General features: G+C 41.6%; 1 protein-coding gene across 4 annotated transcripts; it reads left to right on the top strand.

The window, feature by feature from the left end:
• The first annotated feature begins 356 nt into the window (after positions 1-356).
• Positions 357-18,825, top strand: ccdc30 (coiled-coil domain containing 30). Of its 4 annotated transcripts, none has more exons than XM_050065894.1 (28): positions 357-438; positions 1,229-1,463; positions 2,393-2,575; positions 2,846-2,966; positions 3,211-3,401; positions 3,678-3,758; positions 3,926-4,000; positions 4,491-4,647; positions 4,961-5,032; positions 5,886-6,001; positions 6,095-6,222; positions 6,333-6,525; positions 7,273-7,371; positions 7,777-7,905; positions 8,091-8,228; positions 9,204-9,382; positions 9,580-9,847; positions 10,125-10,247; positions 10,449-10,619; positions 10,884-11,093; positions 11,705-11,862; positions 11,985-12,150; positions 12,479-12,600; positions 12,764-12,905; positions 13,030-13,166; positions 13,290-13,407; positions 15,034-15,098; positions 15,297-18,825. In XM_050065894.1, exons 2-28 carry the CDS (start codon positions 1,443-1,445, stop codon positions 15,502-15,504), a joined length of 3,771 nt encoding a protein of 1,256 aa, XP_049921851.1. In that variant the 5' UTR covers positions 357-438; positions 1,229-1,442; the 3' UTR covers positions 15,505-18,825. The 4 variants fall into 4 exon arrangements, with proteins under 4 accessions (XP_049921851.1, XP_049921849.1, XP_049921852.1 ...); XM_050065892.1 differs by having other exon boundaries at positions 3,923-4,000; XM_050065893.1 differs by lacking the exon at positions 357-438 and adding an exon at positions 541-628 and having other exon boundaries at positions 3,923-4,000.
• Positions 18,826-18,840: the final 15 nt, after the last annotated feature.

Below are 18,840 nucleotides of genomic sequence, written 5' to 3'. Positions count from 1 at the left end.
TGTCGCCCCCTGGTGTTTGCATCGGTGACATGCTTCATCAAAAGCAATGTCTATTAAATATGACTGATAACAGTAAATAAAGCATCATATTGATAAAGATGTACAGGTTCAAACGCAGATTATCTCTTTTGGATTACTACCTGGTTGCCAAGGACGAAACCAATTTTGAATGTCGTCTATAATTGATAAAAACTCAATTTTAGATTACGCCACGGGTCAACCCGGTCTAAACTGAACAAACTGTAAAGCTGTTATTTACAACAGCATTATTCAGTGGCTATTTTTTTCTTAATTAAAACGAGCACCACATTACTGATGAATTGTCCCCTGTATTCGTTGAATGGTACGGTCCGTTGCCTAGGTGCTAGTAGAAGCCAATTCACTCCGCCACGCCTGTCCTCAGCACTTAGCTTTCTTGTCGCCTTTACCCATTGAAAGGTGAGTAAAACTTAACTGGCACAGTACACACTCAGCTTCAAGACTTCAACGAAGCTGGCATTTAAGCAGGAGCCTACAGACATCACGACGAAGCCCTCACGGCGCTCACCAGTTGCTGCCAAGCGGCCACTGGAGAAAGCTATGGCTACCGTTAGCATGCTAGCGTTAGTTGAACGTAAAGTATCCTACGGTAACTTTGGGGCTAACTTTGCTAACTCGCTAGCGCTGCGGGTAGTCACAGTTGTCAGTGTTGGTTATGTGTTAGCTTAATAGCACAACGTGGGTAGCAAATGTGTGATTATTTGTAAACCGCATCTCGCTGTGTAGTGAGCTTGCGTGGTCAAAAAGGAATGCAAGTGGCTGCTGTGCTACAAAAAAAACCTCATTTGCTCCTCCTCGTCAGACATTTTGGGAAGAATGGTTAGCTGGAAAACAAAGATTTTTAACTCTGTAACGTTACTTAATGGGGATAACACTGTGCACTTTGCAGGGCATCACTGGTAGTATAGGTTTGTTGCTAAGTGCAACATTCCCAACTGCGTAGTAGGGAAATGCCTGCTTCAGTTATTGCTGTCCATGTTAAACTCCTCATGATTACACTGCAGCAGATAAAGCATAGCTAATCATCTTGAAGCTTTGCATAGCCTCAGGTGATGCACTGTAACTCAGCTGGTAAAATGGTCTGTGCCTGCCTAAGCTGAGGCAGCTAGTCTAATCTCTAAACTTGTGACTGCAGGCAGGTCCTGACATGACTGGACAGCATTGTTCTAAAGTATCTCATCTTTTACAGGGGAGCTGGAGGACAAGAGACGTTGTCATGGATGAATTTCATCAACAATGGGAGTGATAAAGTTTGAGGGCAACCTGATCTTTGCCTCAACACTGCAAACCGAGCTGTGTTCTGTGGGATACCATGTAGGCTTATGTGTGGTTTTGGATCTGTACTTTCATCACTGAGGAAAGAAGTTCATCATTCACAGATGCAGCCTCATCAAACTTAATGCATGACCATGGATCATGAAGAGGTAACATTCTTGGTACATACATACATTGCTGTTTTGCAGATAATAGTGTCAGGCAATGTTAAGATGCTTTGTCAGTTGTTCAACACCAGAAATATTTACCACATTGTCTGCAGGAATTCTTACTTTGTCAGCAGCTTAACATGTTACTTTAATATTAAAGATTTAAATTGGAAAAGTGGCTGTTGGAGTAAATACATCTTGCATCCATACCCAACATTCATTAGCATTAGGATCATATTTGAAGTTAATGTTTGATCTTTTAGCCATTTGTTCCACGATGGCAAGGGCATGGACCAATTGGTGTGATGTTTAAGTACAACAGGCACGTGAGACCTGATACCTAACAATATGTTGTATGATGTTGGAGCAGTGACCTCTCCTGGAGTAGTTTAAATGCTGCGAGGGGGGCCTGCTCAGGTTACAAGTCCTACAAAGTATAGTATTGAATTCAGCAACAGGTGTTTAGTGCTGGCATACCACACTGATGTTGTGGCCGTCTACTGTGTGTCACTACGGATCAGTTTTCAGCGACACTGACAGACTTGATGTTGAACCCTTTTGTTGGAGCGGTTTGCTGAATAGTTTGTTGGCTCATTGTTTGGCAAAAGTAACTAACAAGTCGAAAAGTTAGATAAATTGCTTATTGTGTTGCAGGTGTAGAAGCGTGTCACACATAATTGTGTAAAGAATACAAAAGTAAAGGAAATTTGAGCACAGGTAGTTTTTAGCTTCATGACACTTGACTTGTAAATGCATTATGCTATAACTATCTTTGACATGCAGTAGTGTACCCAAAGCTACTCATTCACAGGCTTAATTTGTGGATGCTTCTTGATTCTCCACAGTACTGACAGGTATTTTATATAATCTTTCAAGCTGCATCCTACCATAATATTTCAAAACAGTCAGCTTCTCTTCTGGGTTCTCAGGTGCGGTCAGAGTTGGACCAGATTTCGATGCGGCTTCAGGAGGATGGCCTGCCTCCAGGGGCCAGTTTGGAGGAGCGGCAGCGCCACCTGTGGCGGCAGCTGCTCGCCAAGGAGGCAACGCTTCAGTCAGCCACCCAGGAGCTGCAGACCTTACGAACCCAGCAGGCCAGTGAGATGAAGGAGGTGAACATTCTGGACTCTTTGGAGTTGCAGTACACCAGCTGTAACACTAACGTAGTCCTCTAGACGATGTCTAGACCAGTCTAAAATGGTGTGCTCCTCATTTTCATAAGAAAATAGAGACAAAAGTGCTGCAGCCCATGACTACAGTACATTAAATAAAACTTACACACCATACATTTCTGAAATTGGTACAGGTCCATGCCAGTTGCTCAAAATTGTATGTCAGTCGCAGCTGAGTTACCTTTGAATTTTTGTCTTTTTGTCTGTCAGGTGGAGAGCTATGTTGCACATATTCGTGGGCTGCTGGAAGAGCGTGAGTGCCTGACTTCAGAATATGAGAGAGACAATGAACACTTGCGACAAGAGCTCCACCAGATCAGACAACAACAAGGTGAATTCAATGCAAACGTAATGCAGTGTTGGCAATGCATTCTTTCCTTTAGGTTGTAGCCTAGCCTGGCTCACCAGAGCCCCTGAGCAAGATGCTTCAAACACACCATAGCTTACAATTTAAAATCTTCTGCTATATAATGATACTCGTGCACTATTTTGTTGTTGCTCTGTCTTGTTTTCAGTGTTATTTCACACTCCTGCTGAGCAAACTACTGATCAGTGAAAACTCCCCTTTTTTCCAGAGAGTCAGAGCAAGGAGCTGGCGGAGATGCTGGCTCAGGAGGAACTCGGGGAGATAGGCTTGAGCAGCCCTAGTGAGCAGGTGGCTTACTTGCTGGTGGAGAGGGCCACACTGCTGGAGAGGCTGGAGGCTGCTGAGAGGAGACTGGAAAGTCAGAGCCTCACTGGCAACTTTGGGGAAGTCCACCACCAGGTAAAGGACATCAGACAACTGTTCAAATTACATCAGAACATTACTTCTTCACGGAAAAGGAACCACACAAGACAGTTGTGGAATATTTTTATGAATGATATAGTATGTATGACTTTGAACTTTGAATGTAAAGCTTCCAGTCACAATGAATTTTCAAATTGGCCTTTCCAAAGGCCTCATGGTGTGAGTGGAAAGTAATGGTTAACTATCAAAGGCAAATACTGACCATATAAACGTGGTTAAGTGATTCTCTGTCTCTTGCCGATTATTGGACAGGAGCATATTTGCCACACAGTGGGGGAGGAGCTAAGGCAGCAGAGGGAGGACACGCAGAAAGCCATAGATAACATGACGAAGGTGAGGTGACTGTCATTGTGCCATGGCTGAATTACAGGTCTGTATGTTTTCAGGTTGAATTAAGTTTGTGAAGAAAAGAAAAACCTAATATTTCCAGTTAAAGGACAGGGATATCATGTGTTAGTGTCTGTTGTGATTCTGCACACACGGGTCTTTCCTCTCAGCAGTGTCCATCTCAGAGTCCCTGGAAGAAGCTGTTTGGGCTGCGCAGGTCTGGTCAGAGCAAACACAATATTACCCCTGTAGGTTTCCACCTCACAGCTTAAACTAACTGAATCACTAACACACTGATGTTGTGATAAAAAGGGCATCGCTGGCTTGTTTCACAGTGGTACTACTTTTTGAAATACATTCCACGCTGACGATACGCCATGATATCCGCATGACCACTGTGATGCAGAGGCTTGTCTCAGTAACACATCTGTGAATGTGATTTTCTAACAACGGATGAGTGCTCGAAACGGGTGGAACAGTAACGGCATGTCGCAGGTAACAGCATGTGTCCCTTTTGTCCCACTGGTCTCTTTATGCAGGTGAATGTTGACATGTCAGATTATAACTCATCGCCTTCGCTCCTTTCCAGGCCTGCGGTGATGATGAATCTAAACCTCTGAATGCATGTCTCTTACAACAGCATGTCGGGCCACTTGCATCTCCAGACTTAACTACCAATCTTCGTTCCTGCTGCACTTCTCCCACTCTCACCATCCACGCTTCATTCTTTCACATCAGGCCCACAGCGAGCAGATTTCTCAAGAGCGAAATGAGCGCCAGCGGCTGGAGCGGGACCTTGAAGAGGCGTCGAGGAGGCTGGCAATGGCTCATCAGGATATCCGCAGACTCACCAACGAGCTGGATGCTGCCAGAAACAACAACCTAGACCCATGTGGTATGTTGCAAAGACATACAGCATGTATCCCTCAAAGAACTATTAGTCTGTGTTAGGCTTTGGTGTGATGCATCTACCCAGCTGTTTATTGTCCAACCTTTAAAATATTTTAATGTTGTCAGGCTATACGTATGTATTGATTGAAAAATGATGCTCTTAAACAGCATCATTTTTCAATCAATACATTTTTAATGTGGAACCTGCCAACTGCAGAAGATCATTGACAGCGTATAAAAAAATGTTTTAAAAGGTATGAATGAGCAGAAGGCATATGTTCGGCTTTAAAGAATTAAAACTACATTTGTAATCTCAGGAGCTGAGCTTGAAGGAACCGTCCAAGAAGTAGAGAACCTGAGGAAGGAAGTGGACAAACTGAAACACTGTGGTGAGACAGACCTGGGTGTGATTTTAAAAACTGCCATTCAGTGTGTGATGTTAACACCAGCCACAATGTTTGAATATTTTGTTTTACTATACTAAAATTGTGGTTCGTTGAGGGTTTTTTTTTTTTTAAAGGTGGTGGGCGAATAAGACTTGCTAGTAGGGCTGGATATTGTTTAGATAGTACTGATTGTGTTTGTAGTTAATAAAAGGAAAATATACAATGCTTCAAACTTATTCTTTCTTTCATATTTAGATTAATTTCAAACCTATTAACTGAAATAATGTTTGGAAATCAGATAAATGATTTTTTTTTTTTATTCTTTTCAATTTGATTGATTTAGATATACAGTAAGTTACTGCTAAAGATACTGCCTAATTAGGAAGATGATTTTCTTACTGTTACTTTTATATGTCACTCTCAATACGGCATTTTATTTATCCTCTTTTTAAAAAGATATATATTTCCCCTATCACCCCTTTTCCCTGTACTCGTAGTATTTTGGCTGAATCTTCTGAGGAGACTCCGTCAAATCATTTTTAGTGCAGCTGCTACACGCATCCATTGTTTTGGCAAGACATTTAGAAAGTTAGCAATCTCACATAACCAGAGAAATCCCAATGACATTAATGAAACACTAGTACTAACAGAAAGTCCATTAAATTAGTTGAAATGCTTCATGTGGTTTGCTTTAAAGAGTGAATAAGCAAATTTTGAACAAATCCGCCATTTGGGACAAATTGACTTCCCTCCCTTGGTAGCCACAGTGTGCTATAGATATTTTCATCATAGTTACTACATACAGTATATGTGTAAAAGACAGAAATAAGATATTCATTGTTTTGTCTCCTCACAGATATGATGGAGGTGCAGCGAGCCAAAGAGCAAAACGACAGACTTGATGTTGAGAACAGAGCTCTGAGGGAGAGAGTCCGCACTTTAGAGTCTGAGAAGAAAAATCTCCTGGACCAGGTTGGTATTTTACCTTTTTTTATTATTGTTAATATAAAAAACTCATATTGTTATCGCAGCAGCTTGGCATTGTGTGGTGTTGTGTTTGTCCAGTTGGCAATAAACAATGCAGACCAAGATGTTGTAACCAAAGAGGATCTAAAGGACAAGAGCATTAGCAGTGAACCACAAAACAATCTGTCTGGCTCGTCGACCCAAGAAAAGGATCACATTCACAAACGGTAAATACACTGACTGCATCCAGGTTAAACGTGTGATAAGTAAAAGTCGACATTCTTTATGACTGTCCTGCCTGCTGTCTCTGACTTTAATTGTCATCATTCTCTGTCAGGTGTCAGGAGGCGATGGAAGACGGGCTTGTACAGATGAGAGAGCTGCAGCGGCAACTCCAAAGGCTACGTAAGGAACAGGAAGAGCTGGAGGAGAGGAATGAGGAGCTGGAATCACTGCTGGGGGAGGCCCAGAATGCCAGCAAGGGGGAGAGGCATCGACACGAGGGAGAACTGGAGGGACTGCACAGGAGGGTAATGAGTGGCACTAAATTCTTGCTCAAAAAATGTTTGTTTTTTTAACTGGACAAAGGATTATTTATTAACCATTTCCCCTGAGACGTTGAAGAAAGCTAGTTTAGTTCACATGACATTCATTAATGCCTGTCTTTGACTAGAAGAATTCAGACAGTATATTTTAGTCAGGGCCTGCTTTGGAAGCCGTCATATCTTGAATGGTTGAGGATTCATCTTACAGTTTTTCCCAATCGTTTAATTATGTTTACTGAAACTATTGTAATACAGTAAAATGTTCAGCTGACTGAACTGATTGCAAAAACATATTTTTGTTGGGCCACATAAAAAATATATAAAACACAGTAAATTCATAAATGCATGCAGTTTGCATAAAAAATATATCAAATGCAGTGAAAGAGATCCACTCACAAATCAGTTCACATCCTGCCTCCAATCCTGATCAGGCCTGTTTTGCCAGCTGAGTTTGCTCAGGTGAGACATGAGTGAGATAACTGGTCATCAGGGTGTGGTCATTTTAAAGGCAAGTGTTTTCCAGGTGAACAGAGTGTGCTAAATGATGTGATTTGTGTTTAGATTTTTGCTAAAATGTGATTTTGAATTTTTGTTTGAGTGAAAACAGTGAAATTGTGCCTAGAGTTCAGTAGTCTTATTGTTGATACACGAGCTTCAAGTTATCAGAATTGTGTCCATAGTTCTATTTTTTGTATGTATACAATTGAGAAAAATTGTAACTGTTCAATCCAGATTAAAACTTTGGAGGCAGAGCTGAAGAAACAGGATATCCAAGAGAAAACATTGAAGAACGGAGAAGAGGTCAAAGCCACCGAGTCTTACTTACAGCTGGTAAGACACTCCTCGCTTTTTAATATCATTAATGTTTCTTCTGTGCTCATTTCATAATAGTGTGTTAACACAGCAAGAACAGTACAGCAAGACAATAAATGTAATGCCACAGGTGTTGCCATCCATCTGTGCTACATAAATGAGAGGAAAATTGTTACAGTACCAAAACGACCTCATTTGGACTAAAATAGAAATTTGTTTGAATGTACAGTGAAATTCCTACTAAACTTAAATCCTCTTAGCTTGCCGTACATAGAAAGTTTCATGTGAAAAAGATCAATAAACTTAAATCTTGGCCCATCAGCCCGCAGAGATTAAGTTATAGTACATCAAAAAATGCATATACATCAAATGCCATGTCTCAGTCTCTGAATTATTTTTGTTCCTGTGTCACCATGTGTGAAGCACCTAAGAGACAGCAGCCAGGAGAGAATGGCTCTGCTCGAGGCTCGACTGACTGAGGAGAAGGAGTGGAGGAAACAGCTGGAGGTCGACCTCAGTGCTGCACAGGCTGCTCTCAAAAAAGACAAGGAGGTTAAAAACCACACATATCACAGAAAGCAATAACACCACAGAGAAGTGATGAATTTCATTGTACAGCTCAAGAGGTTCCTGAAGTGAAGAGTCACTATTGTGTTTTTTTAAGTACAGCATTTACAAAGTAAGAGTTACAAGCCACACAGAAAGTGTATCACATTCCCTCATTCTTTATACCAAAGGCTTTACAGATAGGAGAGCGAGAGCTGAAGAAGCTGAGACTTGAAGTCAACAGCCTTCAGACTGAATGCCAACAAGGGAAAACACTCATCAAGAGCCTAACGCAAGTCAAGGGGGAAAAAGCAATTCTGGAGGAAAAGGTTTGTTAATTTCATAAATCTGCTTGCTGTTGCCAACACCTTGTCAGTCCTTTGAAACATGATGAAGCTAGGGATTTTTTTTTAACCTATATAAAAAATTTTATATATGAAATGGTATCTTTGCACTTGCACCTCCATCTGTTCATGTATTGGTGCAGTGCTGTTTGATATTTGTGCTCTCTTTGGTAAGTTATACAAGGGGAGGCTACATGGTTTTCTGATATTTAACCTTTTATCCTGTAAATCCTTTAGTCTGAAAGCACTTTGTGCTTAGGTTTGAAAAGTGCTACAAAAATAAAATTATTATTGGGTGTGAACGCTGAAAGCAGCTTCGGAATTCTTTAATATTATTATTCTTCCGCCCACTTTTTTGCCGAGCTACTCCTTCCACATTTTCCAACAAACAAACTTCATTCAAACATCAAAATATTCAGCTCACTTAGGAACTGCCTGCTTGTATTTTTCACATTCATAACATTCATACTTTCTGAAATATTCAGCCTTTTTGGGGCATTTTTCCCCATTCAAGTGGATGGGAGGACTCTTCAAACTTGACACAAATTCAAGTTTATTTCCTCATTCATACATTTATGTAGAAACTCCATTCAAACTTTAAAATGTTCATTATCTTGCATCCAATCTTACTTTAATTCAACTTTCAAATCCCATTGAAACTTTCCACTCTTTCAGCTATCCCTACTACTTCACCTTCTTCTTACACATTAAAGCCAGCATTGCAGTGTAGCATCAGCTTTTCAAAAAATCTTAAATATTCTACATCATTCACACATTGTTATTATTCAGCATTTAAAGCAAGCATTGCAGTGTAGCGGCAGCATTCACACCCGCATTTTCTTCAGAAATTGTTAGTAAGTAAGTTAGTAGTAGTAGTAGTAAGTTATTATTACTATTATTATTCAAACTACTAAAATGAGTTTCTCTCCATCCTCCTGTGTCTTCCTCTCTGCCTGACAGGTGGCTCAGATGGGGCGCACCCACAGCCGGCTCCAGAGTGAGCTGGAACGTTACAAAGACAGTAACCGCACCCAGGAGGACCAGAGGGGAAACCGGCTTCAGGTCGACCGGCTGCAGGAGCAGGCTGACCGGCTAAATGCTGAACTCAGTAGCCTTCAGACAGCACACAATGCTTTGAGGTTGTTATTAGTACACAGTTCACAGTACAGACACATTGGAGCATGCAGTAGTGTTTGTGAAATAGATCAGTGGGAGATAAGTGATGGCACTGCTAGACTGCTAGAACTGGTACTTCTATCATGTATCATGGCTGGCAGCAAGAGAGGACTGGAGCACTGGAGCTAACTTGTATTGCATACATATGCATATGTTCCAGGGAGGAGATGGTTTCTGAGCGGCAGCAGACTGCCGAGCTCCAGGCCAAGCTGAGCGCCAGTGTCCAGGAGAAGCTGACAGCTGAGGGGGAAAGAGAGAGACTGCAGCTCGAGATACAGCGCCTCAAAGAGCAGCTCAAGTGGCATCAAGAGCAGATCTCATCTACAAAGGAAGCACTTAGTAGCAGCCAGAAGCCTGAACTGCAAACGGCTCATGCAGAATCTAGGCTTAGTCCAGTGGAGAGGACCAAGGATGGGAGCGTGGACCAGGTAACTGGATTACAGGGTAGTTAATATGTGAAATCATCCTGTATGAATGTTTGGTTAGATGATTAGAAATTGGGAAAACAGTAGAGTAGAGACAATGTCCTTTGATGCACCACTTCAAAGTGCTGCTCTCCAGCTTTTGTGTCCCCACCACCTTGAAAACTGAAGCTGATCTTAACCTTTGACCTGCTTGTAGGGGAAGGCGAGCAGACAGGGACTTTCCTCTGCCGGGATCATGAATGATTCATATACTGTATGTGTGTGTGTGTTGTCTTTGTAGCTTTCATGTATAAAGCAGGAGCTGAATCATCTGCAGACCCAGCTGGGGGAGGAGCGGCAGGTGGCCTCCCAGCACCAACTGGCACTGCAGGCTCAGGTCAATGAAGCCCAGGCACGCATCAAGGTATATATGATCATGACAAACATGTAGCATGCCCAGATAGCCATGCCATGCCAGTATGCCAGAATTTGACTATTGATTAAAGCTATCAAGGGCGTGTGGGATCGGCTTGTTGATTCACAACAGCCACAAAAAATCTGGGTTCATAGCTGGCCTACTTTGTCTATACTCCCCTTCAATCTCGTCTCCCGTTTCTCTCTTTAGTCTCAGGACTCGCTGCTGCACCAGAAGGCAGAGGAGGCTAAACAGATGAAGCAGGACCTGCAGAGGGTCCAGGGCCTGTTTACCTCAGCAGAGAGAGAGCTGCGCTACGAGAAGGAGAAAAGCATGGACATGAAGAGACACAACACCCTGCTGGACCAGGAAAAACTCAAGGTTGGTATTTAATTACAGCACAGTTGGAATTTCCTGCATGCCTCTGACATTTATCACTTAATCATCATCTTAATCACTCTCTTAGTCACCCAGTCACTTCACTGTGAATGCTAATCACCATGAGCAAATGTGAAAATGTAACATAAACCTCAAAGGGGAGGAAAGGTGCCATCCAAAAAGCTGTATTTGCCAGAATAGTTGCTAAGCTGGTGTTAAGCATCTGGTTTTGTGCTCACGCTCTGTCTGCTAATGTGCTCCCTTCAGCTTTGTGCAGAGCTGAAGCAGGTCCAGACCAAGCTGGTCCATTTGGAGCAGAGCGTCCACACTCATGCGGCCGAGTGTGAACGTCAGCAACAGAGAATAAGGGAACTGGAGCTAGAGCTGGCACGCAACTCCACAAACCGCAGTACCACCACCAGTCTGCAGGAGGACCTGCAGGCAGAGAGGACGCGAGTCATCGCTGCTGACAAGAAGGTCAGCGCTGGCATAATTTCCCCACAGTGGGCAGCACTTTCATTTCATCTACTTCACCCCACAAATGGCTACTTACTTCGTACTGTTTTTTTCTTGCATGCATGTAAGCTGGTAAACAAAGAGTCCAAAAGTGGAGACGATTCTGCAGTTCTGCATATCAGTGAAGTCCACAATGAAACCTGCATTTTTAGCCCTTAATGGAACAGATTTCCTAACGTTTGGGAATTGATACACAGCACAAGATGTGATACAGCCAGTTTGAATATACATCTTCATACATATTACTACATGTGGTATGATTTCTGTGATGTAGTTTACCCTTGAGTTTTAATAAGTTCGTCTTTATCTTTTAATATTTAGTGAGCAGGAGAGGCAGTTGCCCCTTGTGAAAAAACCTTGCGACAAGATTCTTACTTCTGGAGAGATGTAGAGAGTAAAATGCCTGCTTCACTTGGTGTAGCTCTTTCTCAGGGTTATCACCACCATTACAGACTATTTCTGTCAGCAATCTTCAGTAAATCCTGGGATACTCTGGAGATGGTGGGAGGTTAGGAACCCATGTTCTCTGTTTGTCTCCCTGAGTGAAGCCTGTGGCTCTGTTGTGATGGCAGGTGTTGGAGCTGCAGCAGCAGCTAAAGAGTGCTCAGCACCAGCTGCGTGTGGAGGAAGCGCGGGCTGGCGAGAGCAGCCGCCTGGAGAGGGACAGCAGGGATCTGTCTGACGCCTTGTCAGCCCTCAGAGCCCAGCAGCAGGAGGAGCACATCACCAGGTCACACAAACCTTAGTGTGACTCGGTCCCAGTAGCAGTAATAGTACCATAACTTACATTACAAGTCCTAGGGGACAATTCTGATACTCCTCTATCCATCCTTTCCTCCATTCCTTTCTCAGGAAGCTCTTAGAGCAGCGTGAGGAGGAGCTGCAGCAGCAGGTGCGCTCCCTGAGGCTGAAGGAGGCCACCATGACCAGGACAAATGCAGAGCTTAGCCACCGTGCTCAGCAGCTGGAAACACGTCTGGCCATCCTGGAGACAGAGCTTAGCAAGGCCAGAGAGGAGGTAAGATACAGTTTACAACACCTAATCAGATGTTATTGGTACTGCTTGGTTCAGGACACCTGAGGCACTGTTAATATCTATTTCACATGTCATTTTAATTTTTTGATCAAACCTGAATCACAACATCCATTGTTGTTCTCACCCTGTCCTTAACTGAAAGAATCTTTTTAAAATGTTCTTTTACTTTTGGTTGGCATTTTTACAAATTCATTGTCCACAGTCTTCACATTAAACTGCTGGCCATATAATCTGCATATTTCTATTTTGCAATATCTCAAAATGTGTTTTGTATTGAGACTAAAATGTCTGTGTCATATGTGTACTTCAGGCGAGAGGCAGCCAGAAGTCAAGCCATGGACTGCAGGAGGAATTGATGGCCAGTCAGCAGGAGTGTGACAGACTGCAGGGGGAGCTGCAGCAAGTTCTCCTCCAACTGGACACACATGTCAGGTGAGACACACACATGAATATAGATCTTTACATCAAAATAAAATTAACTCCAGTACTGTATTTTTTCGATCAGCTGAATAGGGTTAGAGCATAGTCAGTAATTAAGACACATAGAGAAGAAGTTGCTTTCCCTGAGGTTGATTTCCTCTGCTCCACCAACCAGGAAGTACAACGAAAAGCACAGTCAGCACAAGACCAAGCTGCGTCAGGCGAAGCAGGTCTTTCTCAGGGAAACCGCACAGAGGGACCGCGTCATCCAGAAACTGGAGAACGACCTGGTGCTGGCCTCCAGCCTCTCACACAAGGTCACACACACGACATGCTTTCAGAGTTTCTTTACTCTTATATATCCCCAAAGAGATGTTTGTGCCAGGAAAATGTTTCCTGAAGTATTTCTGTTTTTATTTATTTCTTCCTGGTGGCTCTCAGGAGAAAGAGAGGATCAATACAGTGACAGAGGAAAATGAGAAGCTTTTGGAGGAGAAGAGGGAACTGTTGCGGAAAATGAGCGAGGCAGAGGAAATGGGCAGCAAAGGCATGAGGACTGCCTCAACTGTCCAACACAGGTAGCTGAATGCTCAATGGCTGTTAAGCCCTGTTTCTACATATGTTTCTACATATGTTAGTGAGGACATGAAAAACACGAAATAGTTTATGTGAGTGAGTGTGAAGATTTATCTGTGTTGTAGGGTCAATGTCCTAGAAGTGGAGAACAGACAACTTCAAGATCGAACCCTGAAGCTCTCCAATCAAGTCAGTTCCTTAGAGCGTGCCCTGAGGAACGTCCAGTCGTTCTACAGCCTGGAGGTAACACCATACAGATGTTTATGCCTTAAAGAAGGTCCAGTGTGTAGGATTTAGGGGGATTTATTGGCAGAGAAGGAATATAATATGAGTATGTTTTCTTAAGCGTATAATCACCTGAAAATATATATATAATCTTTGTGTTTTCTTTACCTTAGAATGAGCATCTGTATCCACATAGGGAGTGGATCCTAGTTTATGGCGATCACCATATTGCACTGCCATGTTTCTATAGTAGCCCAGAACGGACAAACCAATCACTGGTTCTAGATAAGGCCATTTCAGTTTCTTATTTTCATGTCGGCCACCATGGTTAGAAGCCCATCTGCAGCAAGCAGTGTTGGAGTTTCACTGGTTTGTAACATAAATCTGCTTCATTCAGTGTTTTTACTTGTTTTCACTGGTTTTGTTTGTTTTGGAGCGGAAGAGACCTCTGCAAATAATTTGGATTGTGAGAAAACCTCTGGAACGCCTGGATCAGAAAATGTTTAGCACACATTAGCCCTTTTTACACAGAGATTGCACTGTCAAGTCGCTATGAAAGTGCATTTTTACAAACAACCAAACAACGGCAGCATCTTGTCGCTCCACAGTGCATCACAGCTTTACAGAATCAAGAGGCATGACGGGTGTGACATGTAACACCTCAGCATCCATCTCTAGTGTGACATATAACATATGAATCAGCAGCACTTTCTAAACAACAACTTCAACTCTTGTCCTCTGCTCTGAGGAGCTCCTGGACCTCATTGTTTTCCCAATTGGCAGACATTTACTGTGGTTGTTGTTCTTTGAGTTAGCCACTAATTGCTAACAGCTATTTTTTGAATTTTAAATCCTTTGAGGTAAGTTACACACATAACATGTGGTCAAAACATCACACCGGTGCTGCCCATTATCCCATCCCGCAGACTGTCCTGCTTATACAGACACTGTTGCGGTGCTGTTACAACATCACATGACGGATTAGAGGCGAGACCACTCTGTCCCCTCTTTCTGTGATCATCCCTTATATACAGTGCGGCGAGGCGGCATAAAGTTGTGATATTCCTGCCTTGAAAAGGCAGTGTAAAAGGGACTCTTAAATTGTCAGAGAGAAAAAGAGTGAGCACACATTAGCATCTGGTAGGCGAGCCACCTTTCTTCAAGAACAGAGTAGGAGAAACACTGATTTGTAATGTGAAACTACTTTATTCAGTGCTTTTACGGTTTTAGTCAGAGGAAGAGACGTCTGTGGATAATTCGATTCCCAGGAAAACCTTCTGAACAATGAACACTGAAGGAACTGTAGCTGGGAGAAGTTTTAGCTGGTTGCAATCTGCAGTTCACTGCTAGATGCCACCAAATCTCCCTAAATCTTACACACTTCACCATTAATGGGACATGCCATCCGAACTTTACTGGTTTAAAATTATTTTTTTTAAAAGTTCATCCAGCATTACTGATGTGAGATGAATTTTAAATTTAAAAGTTTACTGTTTGACAAAAAATGGTGAAAGGTGTAATCCATCACGACTGAGACCAGTTTTGCCACATCACCCATTTTGAAAATGGATGATGTGTCATTTCTTTTATTGTTATAAAAAACATTCATATGTTTTGATTATAAATGGTTCAAATGTTCAACAGAATGCCAAGAAAGTGCTCCCCTCTGAAAGTCTCTGTGATGGCTTCCTGCACACATCTACGCTAAGGTAAGGCAGTTTTGTGAGAAGCTTTTTTTTTTCGTTAAAATTATTTATCAGTTGATATTAGTAATTTGCTGCTATAATCGTTGCTCTTCAGAGAATTCCCAACTTAATTTTCGTGTCATATCAAACATTGATAGGTTTCTATAGGTGGATGTTTGTATGTGAATTTTCTGCCCTTTCTCACTACGTCTTTGTCGCCAGTCTGACGTCAGGTTCGTGTGACCCACTGGACATCCTGGATGCAATCTGCCGCGTGAAGGTGGGCGAGCGCATGGTGGTGGACGGCACTAGAGCCTCAGTCTCCACACACCAACCATCGGAGCAGGGCTACCTGAATCTCACCTCCCCATTGGTTCCTCCAGACACCAAAGGCACAGAGGGGGGCTCTGATAACAGTGACCAGGTATGAGAGGTGGTGGGTTTTGGAGATGCAAGCTACCAGCGAGGACTGGTACTTGGTAGTGCTATAGCACCTGCCACTTCCACTGGAGACAATAAAAGAATACAGGAGTGAAAAAAAGATGTCGAATGCAAATAATCCTTGTTAAAAGCCAGTAATAATGAAAGGGAGCTTCCACTGCAGTTCTGCTCAGGGTGAAATCTCTTTTGTATTGTAAAGCAGATTCTTGTTTGGCTTGCAAGTACTGTTTTTTGATCCAGGTTCAGAGTGGAAATATGGTGGGTTTGTAAAAACTAAAGCCTGTGCAAGTGTCAATCAGATATTTTTTATGACATATTATAAAGGAAACAGGATGTAATGGGAGATCTGATTTGGAGGCTGAACACGTGACACTCAATGTGTGCACATGCCTGAGAAGTCCTTCAGTTGTTTGCATCGGCACACCAAAGCAAATCAGAGTGATTGAAAGCCTTTTGTTGGCTCATAGGAAAGATTGTTATCATATTTTTTAACGTAATGGTACAAGATAAGACAATGTCCTTCACACTAGTGCAGTGAATGTCTGAGATACATTTCATGAGAGGGATTTGAGTGAGACTCATTTAAACTGAGCACTTTATGAGAAGTTTTACTAGTGTTTACATTTTGGGAAAATGTAGCAGTGGAATAAAACAGTATATCAACGGTACGTATTTTCCTCCAGCTGAGTTTAATCATGGCAGTGTTTTAAATGAAAAAAACATCCATGGTGTTTTTTATGGTTTTACTGTGTCAAAAAATCTTTTAACACGTCAGCATTCTTACAGTTTTACAAAGTCATACTTATATAACACTGATAATATTGTGGACCCACCTTTAATAAGAGACCGTGTGGTAAACATAGTTTAACCATCAGGGTCCTTTCTGAGATCTGTCACTACTTCTGCTTGTCAGCTGTAGCCACTTCAGTATTTACAACGTACAGCTTTGCTTGCAGTTTTAAAAAAAAAAAATCCAAAATGCCAGAAAAAGCCTCAGAATTCCAGGAGCTTTTTTGTCTATTTCAAGCATCACAAGCTGTTTTTTTTTTCACATGGGTCAACCTCAGTGGTTTCCTCCAGAGACGCTCAATCAGAAAGTCCTTGTACTCCAAAAGAGATATATGTGACGTGGGAATAAAAAACACAAAGGCAAGAGAAGAGAGAACTTAAGCACACTGTCCATTCACTTGCAATAAACTTTATTTAGAAATGAATCTGGGTCCTTAGATGTTCAACGAGTATAGCAGAGAAACAACATTTCAGACTTAACCTGATGAAGGTCTAAAGAATAAATAGAGGGTAACTAATTTAATAGCGATAGTTTGGAGTAGGAAAAAGCTGCTAGCGGATTAATCAGCTGATGCCATCCTCACATCCTGTGGAAAAGAATGAACAGAAATAAAATGGCAGAAATGAACAATCTTTATTAGAAACTGGATAACTGTTGAACTGAACATCTAAGTCAAAGTAATAAAAACCTTAATAAATATATACATCTGGATCTAAACATCAAACTAACTGTAAAAAATCTAAGTGTTTTTTGAGCTATTACTTTCCACAAAGTCAACCTGAGATTCTCAGGTATACAATAACATTACATTGACTTGGTGTTCAGAGCTTCCAATCAAACAGTGATCACAGAGGAGCAGTATTTCTGTTACTTGTATTTTAAATATGTATTTCAGTTACTTTTGAGTATTTTGTAATGAGTATTTGATGGGCTGAAAAAAACTATGTAATTTAAGAACAAGATACTGGAGCAGTCTATATAGTGGACTCAAAGTATTCCACAATGCATTGTGAAAAGTTGTGTACAACTGATGTCACTAACCAAGCACTATATCCCATCATGCATTGCACTGAAGGAGCAGACAGACTGTATACTCTATATGGTGGCATCATGTAATGTCACCATCATAACAAGACTGTAAAGCTGTGTTCAGTGCAGCTTTGCGTGATGACGCTCTGTAGTCTCATTTAGCCACTTGTTAGCAACAGCCGTTTTAAGACACATACATGTAGAAGCTTCAGAGTTCATGAGTGGGGTATTTACTGACGTATTTTATGTCGTCAAACAAAATGTGAAAGTCTCTTGAGCTTGTGTGAATCACAGACCTTATTTTAGGCATCTAACCAAACCCATAAAAAATGCATTGACTTTGAGATGAGGTAAGATGCTAACTCATTTCTGGGTTTTAGGACTCAAGTTTGTTTTACCAGCTTATTAGTCATATTATAAACTGTCAATTTAATGTATAGTTGTTACTCCCCAAAGAGATTATGGGTAACTGATTTTCTCTAGGGCTGTACAGAAGAGGGCTAACGCTATCTAACATGAGCGAGCTGGGTCGCTACCACCTGTGATTAGTTCTGTAGTAGTGTAATGGATAACGTTACACATTAAATTTAAATTTTTAGTTATTACATGACTAACCTGTAAAACAAATCTTAACATATCAAATGTTCAACAGAAAATAACTGACATTTGTAGTGACGTAACCGGCAGTGCCAAGAAAATAACCAGAGTATTATCCAAAGTGTTTTTTTCATGATACAGATGAGCTCACTATATAGTTCTCTACATTAAACTCCCTAGGTAGTGAGTAGTGAATGAGTAAATGAGCCTCAGTCAAAAGGTAAAAGGGTGTTCAATTTAAAACAGAAAGTGGCAGCATTCACTCAGTCACAAACTCACCAACTTTTGCTTTAGAGCTGTTGTAGTGCTGGACACACTGTCGAGGTTGGGGGATGTACATCCCTGTGTGACCAGTGGAGGCTGCACAGCCATCAGAGCGAAGTTTCACTGATAATGATAGATTGTAAAGAATCGTAACAGCGCGGATTACTTGGCCAAACCGATAAATCGGTTATCCTCTAAACCACAGCGTTGTATTTCTAAATAAAGTCTATTACATGTAAAAGGACGGTGTGCAGGATTTCTGTCTTCTCTTGTGTATGGACATTTCCCCCATCGAACATGTCTACAAGAAATTCAAGGTGTGCACGAGCCTTCACCGTTAAGAATGAAATACACATTAAATGTCACATACCACTATTATTATTTTGTGTCAAATAATATCAATAATAGAACTATAAACTGTGGAAACCTTTGTCTATCTTGTCTTCAATGTGCCTGAACTGATGAAGTGTTGAACTTTATCTTGCTGCTGCGTGAACACATCTAATAACAGACGCCTGTTTGCGACAGACATGTTAACTGAGATCGAGGAACTTTGACTTTTGTTGTATCTCTGTAAATACGTTTTTAAACATAAGAATATTTTTTATAAATAAAAGTGAATAAATAACAAACTTACTGCTTGAT

This window comes from Epinephelus moara, chromosome 16, assembly GCF_006386435.1.
Source record: "Epinephelus moara isolate mb chromosome 16, YSFRI_EMoa_1.0, whole genome shotgun sequence".
NCBI lineage: Eukaryota > Metazoa > Chordata > Actinopteri > Perciformes > Serranidae > Epinephelus > Epinephelus moara.
This window is presented reverse-complemented; position numbering and strand designations above follow the sequence as displayed.

Coding starts and splice junctions, on each gene's coding strand:
- ccdc30 (XM_050065892.1), top strand. CDS start 1,443: ATGACCATGGATCATGAAGAG. Junction 7,906..8,090: donor CTCTCAAAAAAGACAAGGAG/GTTAAAAACCAC, acceptor TTTATACCAAAG/GCTTTACAGATAGGAGAGCG. Junction 12,151..12,478: donor TTAGCAAGGCCAGAGAGGAG/GTAAGATACAGT, acceptor TGTGTACTTCAG/GCGAGAGGCAGCCAGAAGTC.